Here is a 13,463-nt window from a genome sequence, read left to right as displayed (position 1 = left end):
CTAAGTACTTAATATTTCTGCAAAGAAGACGTATAAATGGCCACCAAGCAAATGAACAGATGCTCCACATCATTAACCCTAGGGAAATGCAAATGAGAATTACAATGAGATACTACTTCACACATACTAGGATAACCATAAATTAAAAAAAGAAAAATAACAACTGTTAGAGAGCACGTGGAACCATCATACATTACTGAGTGAGACTGTAAATGGCGCAGCTTCTATGTAAAACAGTTTGGTGGTTTCTCAATAAGTTAAATATAGAACTACCAAGTGATCCAGCAATTCCACTCCTAGATGTGGACCCCCAAAATTGAAATCAGGTGTTCAAACAAACTTGTACTTGAATGTCCATAGTAGGGCTATTCACAATGGCCAAAAGGTGGAAGCAACACAAATGTCCATCAACATATGAATGGATAAATGTCATATATCCATAAAATGGAATATTATTCAGCCATAAAAGGAAAAAGGTACTGATAATACAATAATGTGAATGAACTGCCAAAATATTATCCTAAGTTAAAGAAGCCAGATATAAAAGGTCACATATCGTATGATTCCATTTTTTTGAAATATCCATGAAAAGCATATAGATAGAGACAGAAAGCATATTTGTGTTTGCCGAGGGCTGGGGTAGGGAGGGAATGGAGACTGACCACTTAATGGGCATGGTGTTCTCATTTGGGGTGATGAAAATGTTCTAGAACTAGATAATGGTGATGGTTACACAACATTGTGAATGTACTTCATGCCACTGAATTCTATACTTTGAAATGGTTAAAATGGCAACATTTGTTATATGTATTTTGCCACAATAAAAGACCCAATTGATCATAAATTTAAGGATTTACGTTCCAATCTGTTCCACTGATCTACACACTTATCTTTCCACCAGTACCACACTGTCTTACTTACTGTGGCTTTATAAGTTTTGAAATAGGTATGGTAAGTCCTTCAACTGTTTTCCTTTTTCAAAATGTTTTGGCTGTTTAAGGTAATATAAATGTATATTCCACACACATTTTAAGATCTGCTTGTCAATTTCTACAGGAAAGTCAGCTGAGATTTTGATAGATATTGTGTTCAATCTACAGATAAATCTAGGGAAGGTTGACAAATTGACAATATTGAGTCTCCCAATCTACGAACTATCTCTATTTATTAAGAGCTTCTTTAAATTTTCTCAGCAATGTTTTGTAATTTGTAGTAACTTTTAGTATGCAGGTTTTGTACATATTTTATCAGATTTATCCCTAAGTGTTTTATTCTTTTTTAAAGGCTATTGTGAATCAAATTGTTTTCTTAATTTCGTTTTTGGAGTTTTGTGGCTAGTATATACAAATACAATTGATATTTTGATGTTGGTATTGTGTCCCATGGCCTTGCTAAATTTGTCTGTGGGTCTACTAGCTGTTTTGTGTGTGTGCGTTTCTTGGGATTTTCTCCATATAGGATCACCTGTGAATAAATACAGTTTTATTTCTTCCTTTCCAATCAGGATGGCTTTATTTCAGTGAGGTAGGGGGCTTATTCCACTGGCTAGAACCTCCAGTACAATGTTGAATAGAAATGGCAAAAGTGAACACCCTTCATTGTTCCCAGTACTAGTGAAAATACTCATTCTTTCACCATTAAGTATTATGCACACTGAGGTTTTTGTAGACACTATTTGCTGGGATGAATGAGTTCCTATTATTCAAAATTTGTTAAAGGTTTTTAAAATGAGGGACTTCCCTGGTGGCACAGTGGTTACGACTCCATGCTCTCAATGCAGGGGGCCTGTGTTTGATCCCTGGCCAGGGAACTGGATCCCACATGCATGCTACAACTAAGAGTTCACATGCCACACCTAAGGAGACCGCCTGCCACAACTAAGGAGCCAGTGAGCCGCAACTAAGACCCAGTACAACCAAATAAATAAATAAATAAGTAGAACATCTTCCCAGCAATCAATAAAAAACGTTAAAAATTTATTTTAAAAAAAGTTTTTAAAATCATGAATGGGGGGACTTCCCTGGTGGTCCAGTGGGTAAGACTCTGCGCTCCCAATGCAGGGGGCCTGGGTTCGAGCCCTGGTTGGGGAACTAGATCCTGCATGACTGCTACAACAAAGAAGTCTGCATGCCGCAACGAAGATCTCGCAGGCCGCAACTAAGACCCGGCGCAGCCTAAATAAATACATAAATATTTTTTAAAAAATCATGAATGGGTGTTGGATTTCATCAAATCCATTTTTTAAACCTATTTCAATGATCATGTGTTACCCCTTTGTTCTATTAATATGGAGTATAACATTAATTAGTTTTCTGATGTTAAACCAACTTTGCGTTCCTGGGATAAATGCCACTTGGTCATGGTATGTATGTCTAGGGTGTTTGGACCAGGTCTTTGCTGGTCTCCCTACTTCCCATTCACAGAGGATGTGATCCATGAAGCAGAAAAAAGAGAATCATAGTGAGGAGGGTGCAGATCCCCCAGCTTCTTCTAGGGCTGTATCTCTGATCAAAAAGCCACACCTTCCATGCCAGTCTCCCATCCTCCCAAGGACCCCACAGAGGAGCCCCTCATCCCCCTGAAGCACACACAGGGCATAGACCCCAGCCCATTTCCCTATGGCCACCAAATTGGCACCCTCACCAATGATGGGAGGAGCCAGGATGTCCCCGCCCACCTCCTCTTAGCGGCCACAGGAGCCCACCCGCTGCACCCTCATTGGCTGGACGGCCACGGAGGTGGGCCTGCACATTGCGCACCCAGGGACTGGAGCATGGGGCCCATGTCACCTCCTAGGGTGGCAGCAGGGTTCCCTGGGGGCACCGAGGCTGAGAACCGACAGCAGGAGGCTCAGACCCTGAGAGGTCGCTGTGACCAGAGGGCATCTGTGAGGCAGCGGCTTCGACAGAAGCAGACCTCGTGCATCATCTCCTGTGGCGCGTTCCCAGGCTGCGGTGACCACGCTCAGGCCTCTGACCAGGGCGGTGCCCATCTTCCGGAGGAGGGGGACCCCGCAGAGGGGGCGTGCCCCAGGCAGCCAGGGCTCCCACCAGGCACCTCTCAGTCCCCTTGTCCCCCCACAGCACCCTCGCCAGAGGGGCTCCCTCACCCCTGGTCTGGGCGGCAGAGGCGGCTCCGTCTTGTGTGCATTGATCCCAAGTGGGCAAGACGGGGGCAGAGAAGGCCCACGGGGGCGCTTCCCGGCCCTGCATTTCCCCAGCTGCTCCTGCAGCAGATGCCTTTCCAGATTTCCCTTACGGTGCATCACCCTGAGCTAAGGGTGAATTTGATTTTTTTTCACAAATGCCTGTGTATTTGAAGCCAAGTGGAAGAACCATGGATCTGTCCCCGGTCGGAGGGCAGGGGCCACGTTGAACTTGCTCACCTTTGTGCCCTAAAAACCTGCCCCAGAGTCTGGCACTGAAGGGATGACTTGGGGGACACTGAGAAAGCGTCATTTTGTTGGTGGGAATCCATTAAACTGAGAAAGTTTGCTGGGGAAGGTGGCGTCCGTGCTGATTGCATTAATTCTACTGTTTGTTGAGTACTTGTCTGTGCCCTGGCAGGAGAGGGAAGTGAGCACCCAACTTCACCCTGAACCACAGGCAGGCTGGCCTCAGCACCAGGACAACTCCATGTCCCTAGGTTCTAGGTTTTAAAAACAGAACTGCCATATGGTCCAGCAATTCCACTTCCGGGTATATATTTAAAGGAAATGAAAACAGGATATCAAAAAGATATCTGAACTCCCATGTTTATTGCAACATTATACACAATAGCCAAGATATGGAAACAATCTAAGTATCCATCAGTGGGGAGTTCGCTGGTGGCCTAGTGGTTAGCATACTGGGCTTTCACTACCATGGCCCGGGTTCAATCCCTGGTTGGGGAAGTGAGATCCCACAAGCCACGTGGTGTGGCCGTTTAAAAATAAAAAAGGTTTATTATCCATCAGTGGATGAATGGATAAGGAAGATGTGAGATACACACACACACACACACACACACACACACACAAAGGAATATTATTCAGTAGTGGAAAAAGAAGGAAGTCCTTCCAATTGTGACAACATGGATGGACCTTGAGGGCATTATGCTAAGTGAGACAAGAACAACAGAAAAAGACAAATACTATATGATGTTACATTATGTAGAATCCAAGAAAGCCAAACAGAGAGTAGAATGATGGTTAGCAGGGGCTGGGAGGCGGGAAAATCAGGGATCAGTTATTTAAGGATACACACTTGCAACAAGTAGATGAATGAGTTCTGGAGATCTAATGCACAGCATAGTGATTATAGTCCACAATATTGTATCATAAACTTCAAAGTTGCTAAGAGACTAGATCTTAATGATGCATACTACAAAAGAGAAATGATAATTATGTGATATGATGGAGGTGTGAGCTAACACTACTGGTGGTAATCAAATTGCAATATATAAATGTACCAAACCAACACGTGTACACCTTAAAGGTACACAATTTATATGTCAATTATATCTCAATAAAAAACTTAGTCCCTACAATTTAAAAGAAAACTACAAATGGCCAATGGACATATGAAAAATTTTAATCTTGATATGTATTGAAAGGCATGCAAAATAAAATATCAAAATAAACAATTTGGCTTATCCAATTGAGAGATTCAAAACCTGTCTTGAGACTTCGCTACAGGCAAAAGTGAGGAGCAGAAAGAAAGGAACCACGACTTTATCCCAGGACAACTGGAGAGTGGATTTAATTCTAGCCGTGAACTGGGGATGATGGGAAAGGAAGAGTTTGAGGGAAATGATGAGTTAAATGAAAGATTACACTGATCTTGAGGAGAGAGAAATGCACCCAGCTTGAGGCAGGAAAGGCAGTAACAGATTTTGAAACGTGTTGTGACCCACAATTGCCACCCTCGTCTGACAACAGTCTCACTCCTGAGTGGCATGAGCACAGTAACGTGGCACCGCTGCTCTGGAGGGTGTCAAACCCCTGAGGCGTGCCTACCCTGCGGCCCACGTGCAGGAGTGTATGGTAAGAGATCGACCATGACTGCAGCACAGCATTTATCCACAAGGACACCTGTCACCGCGTCATCAGGAAAACCCAATAAAAACCACAAAAGCAAACCAAAGCCAACAACAACCTCAAACTCAACCCCCCAAACAAACAACAACAAAGGAAAACAAGCAAGAGGCAGTGCGAAATACATGATGAGAGCTTCATACCAGAGATACTCTGTGGCTTTGGAAGCAGAAGCGTACTTCATCACACAGGAAGATGAGCAGGAAGTGTTTATGTCATAAAGTGAAAAAAGTCATATGTTCCTAATTTTACATATATAAAGGACATGCACACAAAGTGAAAATTCATCCGAAACTGGGCAGTTTCCCTCGGGGTGGGGTGGGCTGGGACTCTGTATGCCGTCTCTCTCTCGTGTTCTGACTGTATTGGGTTCTGACTGGCCCTCCTGGAACTGCCCTCTCAGCTGCTCTTTCGCCCTCCCCTGACTCGTTGCTTGGATCCCAGTCAGTCTGCAGAGGTGGGAGGTTCGCAAGAAGACAGGTGGCCCCACCTCAGCGTGGCCCCAGCTCAGCGTGGCCCCAGCTGCTCCAATGGGGAGCTCCACGTTGCTAAGGCTCCCAGCTCCGCCCCCAAGCCCTGGGTTCCTTATCTGTCCCCTGGCCCCTACCCAGAAAGACCAGGGTCGCCTTCAGACTGTGTCCTTGCACCACCCCTCCAGCCTAATTCCCTGCCCCTCCAGGAGGCACTGGGGCCTCAGGAAAGCAGCTTCTGCTTGGGCTTCTAGTTCAGACTGGGCTCCGAGACTCAGTTTCTCCAAAAAATGGGGATAACCGTGGTGCTGGTTTGCAAACTGGTCCTGTACACAGAAGGCAAGGAGAGACCTAGAAAGAAGCAGACCACTCCAGACTGGGAAGGGGGCACGGTTACTAAGCAAGTGAACTTACAGATGAGGCTTGTCTTGAGTGCACAAGACAAGCAGATCTCCCCACCCACCTGGCAGAATCTTAAAAGTTTGTACAGAGGTCTTAATGGAACTCAGTCACATATTCAGTCCAGATAGTCCCAGAGACGCCTTACTCTCTCAAGGCTGCATCCTCAAAAGGGCTCTGGCTGTGGGAACAGTGGGCAGAACGTGCATCCCAAGGAGCGGGGAAGGGTGAGGAGCCTCCGACGGCCTGAGGCCAGCTCGAGGTTCAACCTCAGTGACATCCTAGTGGTGACCTCCTCCAGAAGGTGGCCATGGGGATGATGAGGTTAAGGCATGGTGCCTGGAGCTCGGCAGGCTCTCGTCACCTGCCAGTTCGTTTCCTTTCCTCATGGTGACAGGGCTGCTCTGGCTGAGACCTGGGGCCATTTGTTGAAGAGACATCCTCACACTGAAGGCCCACAGCACCCTGAAGGCTCCTTTCTGAAAATGCACGAGTGCCCGTGGCTGGCCTGGGGCTCCGCTGTGGTCAGTGGAAGAGCTGGGCTCAGCGCGCAGGTCTCTGGTCTCCTAGGCGCCCCTCTTAACCAGAGTGTGATGCGCCAGCCTGCCTGCCTCCCTCGCGGGGGAACACGGTCCTCCCTCATCACGGTCCCTTGGCCCCTGGGTGCTGGATCCTCTCTCCCATCTGGCTGTGCCAGGCTACCTGGTCCCTGAAGTGGGTGCAGAACCATCAGGGACTGAACAGGACCATCTGGACTAAGGGACGGGAAGCTCGGGGCTCTGGCCGGGACTGGAGTCTACCCCTCCCTCCTAGGGTGGCGGATGCTGGAAGAGACCCTCTTATCAAGTTGCTCTGACCCCTGCGGAGCTCTTGGCGACAGGTGTCTTACCCCAGGCTGCGCTCCTCGTGTGACCACACCCCGAGTCCTCAGGACACCCCTCTCCTGGGTCCTATGGGCCTGCATTCCTCCGAGGCGGGTGCTGCCCTCCCCTGCAGGCGCCCCTCCCCAGCCCTCTGTCCTCGGCCCACCCTCCCCCTGCAGCAGCCTCAGAGCCCCCGCCCCGGCTTCTCTGCCGGGACAGCTTGCGTCTAAGGTGGGAGTAAGGGAGGCAGGTTTCCAGTCCCAGAGGCTGATCTTCTCCGAAACTCAGACACCACCTGGCCAGCTGGGAGGTGATGGAGACCCTGCCACCTGCGGCTGCGGAAGGGCCTTCGGGGACACAAAATGATCTGCAGACAGCCCATTCCACCTCACCTACCGCAGCCCACCCTCGGGGTTCAGCTGAATTACGCGCCTTCTAACACCAGCCTCTAAGATGAAGAAAAGGCCTAGGCGTCAGTTGATTCAAATAAAGTTTGTGAATGGGACAAAGTGCCACCTCTTGGGCCAGGCCTGTGCTGCTGCCTTCCCCTCACGGGAGCAGGGGTCCGGGTCAGCTCGGGTCTCGCCTCATCTTCTGACCCGGCACCAGCCCCGCCCTCAGCCCCGCCCCCTTAGAGCCCTCGGGGTGCTCCCCTCCCCCAGCTCCCGGCCACCAGAGTGGGGTGAGCTCGCCGCCCCTCTCTCCTCCGAGGCGGCAGAAACAGGAGGCCTCCAGGTTTTATTTGATTGAACTCAAAGGACTTTCTTCTTAACTGAGACAGACAACAAGATTTGACAACACCCGAGACAAGAACCTTTCTCTGACCAGACGCTGCTGCCCGGTGCAGCGTACATCACACACAGGAAAGTGGAAGTTGTCTTATTCAAGTCGGTGTCTGATTTTGTAAAAGCTCCACTGCCTGAGAAACAGACGGCAAATAAATAAAGTGCTCTGAGAGCCCGTCAAGCAGCAAAGGCCCAGCGGGGGAGACGAGGAAGAGGTGGGGAAGCGGAAGCAGCTCAGGACTCAGGGCCAGAACCGTAAGAACAGCCGCGGCAGGAGCGCATGCTAAGGACGCGTCCCCAGCCCCTCCCACGGCCAGCCCCTCAGAGCGCAGACAACCCCAGCCAGGGCCACCGCCGTGCCCCTCCCACGATGGGTGGGAGGGGGTCTCTGAGCCCGGGCCCCTGGGCCTCCAGCGCGCATTCTCCCTGTTGGGAAGCAGCCCCAGGCAGCTCTAGCTGAGCCCCGAGCCCAGGGAGGACAGGGCACCCTGCACAGCTCACTGCTCAACAGCTCCGCGCCCGCTGCAACGCACAGCCACTCGTGTGTGTGCACAAGCACCCACACACACGCTCACACCCGCACGTTCACTCACACACACGCGCTCACACCCGTACACCCGCACACACTCATACACGCGCACTCACACATGGGCACCCACGCGGTCAGTGAAGAGCCTCCCCTGTGCCATTCTCAGGCCCTCTCAGGCTGGCCCAGCAAGAGGCTGGAGCTGGGGATCGAGCCACCCGGAGGGTGAGAGCTGGGCTTGAAAGGGGCACGTCTGCGAATCAGCCCCAAGGAGGCCCCTCGTCCTCTGCTCTCCTCCCATGCAGCCCCGTGGCACAGTCTCTCAGAGGCTGTGCCCAGAGTTCCCGGGATGCAGTCCGCAGGCTGGCAGGCTCCCAGAAGTGGCCCTGGGTGGGCACAGTTGGGCTGGAGGAGGGCCACCAGGACCAGGGCTCCCGGGTGACTTGGCACAAGGAAGGAAGCCATCAGGCCCCGTCGGTGGGCATCTGTGGGGGGCACGTGGTGGCCGCGGTGCAGCCTCCGGCCCCGGGGTGAGGCAGGCAGAGATCCTCAGCTGGGACCCGGGCTCCAGCTGGGCAGCTGACGAGGGCACATGGTGTGAGGCTCGGCCGCTCTGTCCTGGGGGCAACCAGGCTGCTGGGGTGCTCAGCCCCAGGAACTCTGAGTGCATCGACCATGAGCAACCACCACCCGAGCAGACGTGGGAGCGGTGCGGGGTGAGGGCCAGGGTCTGTCCTGCCTCCCCTCTGCACCGCTCCTGGGGCGTCAGTCAGCAGCGCAGCCAAGGCCTCAAGGACCAATGCAGGCCCATCCAGAGGAGACTCTCCCGTGAGATGCTGGGCCCAGGGGCCAGCCTGGGGACAGAGACATGGGGTCAGGCGTGGGTCTCAGCCCCACCCCACCCACCACTGTCCCTTCCCCTCCTGGTGACACGGTCCCCAGGAGCCACCCACCGTCCCGTCCCACCACCCAAACTGAGAGCGTTGTGCCACTCAACACTGAGGAGCCCTTGGTCCAGCCTTGGGTGGGATTTGCGGCAGGGTGGGGAGGTCCGGCTTGTGGGTGAGGACCTTGCTCGCCGGGGGTGCTGGGACTCATCTCTCCCGTGCCCATCTCAGCTCAGACTGTCCCCCGGTCTTCCCTGTGACTTCCCATACACTCCACTTTTCCTACCATGGGCCCCTCTGTCTCTAGGTCCCCTGGGAGCCTCTGCTCCCTTCCCCCATCCCATGGCGCTAGGTCTTCCAGAAGAAGGTGGGAGAGTGCAGGCCCAGAGGAAGGTGGGAGAGTGCAGGCCCAGAGGCAGATCCGGCTCCACCACTTCTTACCTGTGTGATAAGGGCAAAGCGCTCCCCTCCCAGAGCCCCAGTAGGTGGGGAGGACAGAGCTCCCGCAGAGTGTCGCTAGGTCTGTCCTTCCTTCCCCGTGTCAGAACCGGACCACTGGGCCACCCCACCCCTCGGGGTCTCTGCCTGGTCCCTTCCTGTCCTCGTGGGTCAGGCCCTTCTCTAGGCTGCTCCCCAGGCAGCTCTAGGGTCAGGGTCAGGGTTAGGGTTAGGCACTCTCTTGACAAGACCAGAGAAGGGGCAGGTCACTTCCTATAACACCAGCTCCTGAGACAAAGAAAGAGATGGGGACTTGAGAGCTGCCTCCCCACCCAGAGAGGTCCCTGTCTCGCCAAGTGTCACCTCCTCTACAAGCCCCTTCTCCATCTGCCCTCCAGCCTGAGAGCTGCCCTCCGCTCAAGGAGCTCCCCCCTTTCCCAAATCCTCTGGGACACGGGGGCTGCTGGAGGCCGTCCAGGGCTGTGACACCGGGAGGGCACGGGGAGGAGCTGGAGGGAGCGTGGCTGAGATGGCGGGAGGGCCGGGGAGGAATGCACCTTTCCTGCTCTTCCGTGGCCGCAGATGCGGAGCTTTGGAGGATGCCCCAGGAGAGCGGAGAGGGGAGCAACAGGGCCAGCAGCAGCAGGCAGAGAGCAGTCCCCCGGCCGCAGAGACCAGGCAGGGGGCCGGTTTGCAAAGCGCTGAGAAACAGACCTGGGCTTTGGCCAAGAACACAGCCACCCTTCCAGGCTGCCCCCCAGCGTGTAGAGGACAAGGGTAGCAGCATCTTTTCTCCTCTAGGGCCTTCCCTGGGCCTCCCCTGGGCCTCCCTGAGCCCATTTCCCTCCACTCCCCCGTGTTCAGGTGACACCACTGGGGCCGTGGCCGGGAGGTGATGGGCTGACCCTCCAAGATGCCGAGGCCGCCGCCTCTCACCCCCATCTTGGAAATATGACAAGGGACTCCGGAGGGCATGCGCCCGCCCTGCCTTGCCTGCTCGCGGCTCGGCAGCTTTCCGGGCTGGCTTTCTCGGGCGCCTTCCACGTCTCCCCCAAACCACCGAGGGGCCTGGACATCTACATGTCATGGCAACCACCTCCCTCCAGCCCGAAGTCCAACCTCTGGCCTCCTACCTCTTTGGTCAGGGCCAGTCATTCACGTTCCTGCTGCAGAATTTCTTCCTTCTGCTCCCCACTTCGCCCAAGGTGAGGCAACAGGTCGGCCGCACTCGTAATTTTCTCGAGTTCGATGGAAAGGGCTCGTTTCGCGAGTTTCTGTACAGTTCGTCACCGGCCGCGACGTGGGTGACCAGAACCGGGGCTTGGGGCTCGGTGGCCGTGACCTCCGCCGAGGTCTAGGGTCCGGGGGCCCGGGCCGCCCCTTCTCCTTCCCCCGCCGCGTTCCGGCGGCCCTGGGTCCCGCGGAGCTTCATGCCGGCGCCCCTGCCGTCGCGGCCGCGCAGTGGTTGCGGGCGCTCACTCGATCCGCACCTGCAGGCGGACGTTGAGCATCACCGAGGCCACGATGTAGAAGTAGGGGAAGTTCATGCGCAGCCGCCAGGCCAGGTCGAAGAAGGTGATCAGCGTGCGCGTGAGCCCCTTGCAGAAGGCGCCGTACGAGCCGCGGGCCGCAGCCGAGCGAGACAGCCGCACCGCCAGGCCCGACATGGCAGCCGCCGCAGCCGCAGACAGGGCCGCCGACGCCGCCATGGGTTCGGCCCGGCGCACACCCCGCCGACTGACCGCAGTGGGAGCGGGTGGGCAGGTGGACGTGAGGCCTGGAGGCGACAGCCCGCCCCGCCCGCTCCGCCGTCTCCCGAGGCAGCAGCAGCCACAGCCACAGACAGCTCCACCCCCTCGCCTGCTCCCTGAGTGGCGGCCGCCAGCTTAACCCCGCCCCTAGCGTGGCCGTGCCCCTTTCTGGGGCTACAGACTGGCCGCCACGGACTCAGCCCCACCCACGGGACACGCCCCGCCGGCAAGCCCCGCCTCCTCCCCGACTCCCAAGAACAGGGCCAGAGGGCCCGAGCGCGTTGTAAGGCGCTGCTGCCCTGGGATCCTTTTGCAGAATGCGCTAGAGCAGAGGAGTAGAGGCCGTGAGGGTCTGGACCGCTGGGCTGATTCTGCACAGAAGGCCCACCTTGAACCCTCTGCCCTGTTTACACCATCTCCTCTCCCTGCCTGTCTCCACAGAAAACCGGGCCAGCCAATCCACTGTACTTTTCTAAGAATTCACATGTTTATGGTAACTCTGCACTATGGAGTTTCACCAAACCCACACGCGCATTTTTTTCTTTTCGGGTATATTGGCTGGTCATGCGTATTTCTTTATTCGTGAATTGCTCCATTGCCTCGTTTTCCTTACCTTTCACTCCGTAGTGATTTCTAAGCACTCCTCTTAGTCTATCTTTGCCCTGGATACCGCACAAGGTCCTCTCAGGTATTAATCTGCTCTCATTCATTGCCTTTTTCTTGCTGTTGGGCTTTAAAGCCTTTTCGTGGTTTCGTCTAATCTTTTTCTAAACCACATCCAATCCAAACTCCGTCACGTTTTCAAGACTATTGAAATGCGCATGCTTCATTATAGTCAGGACTTTTAAAAAGCTGTCTGCATGAAGCTGATTCACGAAGACCTCATCCCAATTCTCGCAAGGAGGGCTGGCCTAAATTAATACCTTAATAGTCCCTCTCAAAATGCCTGTTCACCATCACACTGAATATCTCTGTAGCCTCTGTATAAGTGTTTGAGGAAGCCAGCAGATTCATATACACTGAGCAAATGTCTACCTGCATGATCAAGGAAGAAAAGTAAGTTTGAGAGGCACTAGGTTATTGGATTGCATCATGATTTTATCAACAATATAACCATGCATGGATATGAATGCATAAAAAACACCAGGGCAGATATATATCAAATTACGGAACATTGTTTACTCTGGTTAAGGCAGTAGGAAGGAGGACATACTTTTTATTCTCCATGTATATGTATGTATATCCATATGTATATCTATACGTATTACTTGTATAATGCAATAAAAATTATTTGAAAAAGAAGGGGCACAGGAATATAGACTTATGCTTTATAGAAACCCTTTGTTCCAGACTGGATCCAGCGTCATTCATTTGCAGAACCTGTTCCCTCCAATCATTTCTGAAGCCTCTCCTTGGCCTCATCTCATTTATTTTTAACATTTTATTTTGAAATAATTATAGACTCACAGGAAGTTGCACAAATAGAACAAAAAAGACATTGTGCCTTTCACCCAGCTTCCCCAATGGTGGCATTTTCTATAGACAGAGTATAATATCAAAACCAGGAAACTGACACTGGTATATTACTCTTGACTAGACTACAGGCCTAGTTCAGTTTTCACCATTTTTCTAACCTGCATTAATTTGTGTGTGTGTGTGTGTGTGTGTGTGTGTGTGTGTGTGTGTGTGCATGTATAGCTCTAGCAATTTTATCCCATGTCAGGATTCATGTAACCACTACTACAGTCAAGATACAAAAATATTCCATCACCACAAAAGAACTGCTTTGGGCTACCTCTTTGTACTTACTCAGCAACCCTGTAGATATTTTGTTAGAGTTACATCTATCTCATTTCCTTTAGAGTGGCTGTAAGTGGTACTGTGTGTTTAATTTTGGTTTCCACATGTTCATTGTTAGTATATAGAACTGCAATTGATTTTTTAATTAAAGCTTTTCTTTTGAGATAATTGTAGATTTACATACAATTGCAAGAAAAAATAGAGAGATCCCATGTACATTTTACCCAGTTTTCCACAGTGGTAGCATCTTCCAAAACTGCAGTACTGTACAATATCAAAATCAGGATATTGTCACAAATCTATCTATCTTGTTCAGATTTCCCCAATTTATTTTTTTGTGTGTGTGTGTGTTTAGTTCTATGCAATTTTATCACGTGTGGATTCATGCATCCACCATCATACTCAAGATATAAAACAGTTTCATAACTGTCAGGATCCCTTGTGTTGCCCTTTTTCGGCCACACCCACTT

The 13,463-nt window shown here is 52.1% G+C and overlaps 1 protein-coding gene across 1 annotated transcript; it reads right to left on the bottom strand.

Annotated features, from left to right (window-relative positions):
- Positions 1 to 10,917: 10,917 nt before the first annotated feature.
- On the bottom strand, positions 10,918 to 11,151 carry LOC309839327 (small integral membrane protein 10-like protein 2A; the record flags this gene model as incomplete). Its single annotated transcript, XM_082681059.1, has 1 exon — positions 10,918 to 11,151. The coding sequence occupies one exon, from the start codon at positions 11,149 to 11,151 to the stop codon at positions 10,918 to 10,920; it is 234 nt and encodes a 77-aa protein (XP_082537185.1).
- Positions 11,152 to 13,463: the final 2,312 nt, after the last annotated feature.

Source organism: Grampus griseus (genome assembly GCF_964374135.1).
Source record: "Grampus griseus genome assembly, chromosome: X".
Taxonomy (NCBI): domain Eukaryota; kingdom Metazoa; phylum Chordata; class Mammalia; order Artiodactyla; family Delphinidae; genus Grampus; species Grampus griseus.
Note: the sequence above shows the minus strand (reverse complement) of the source record. Positions and strands in the feature narration are given on the sequence as shown.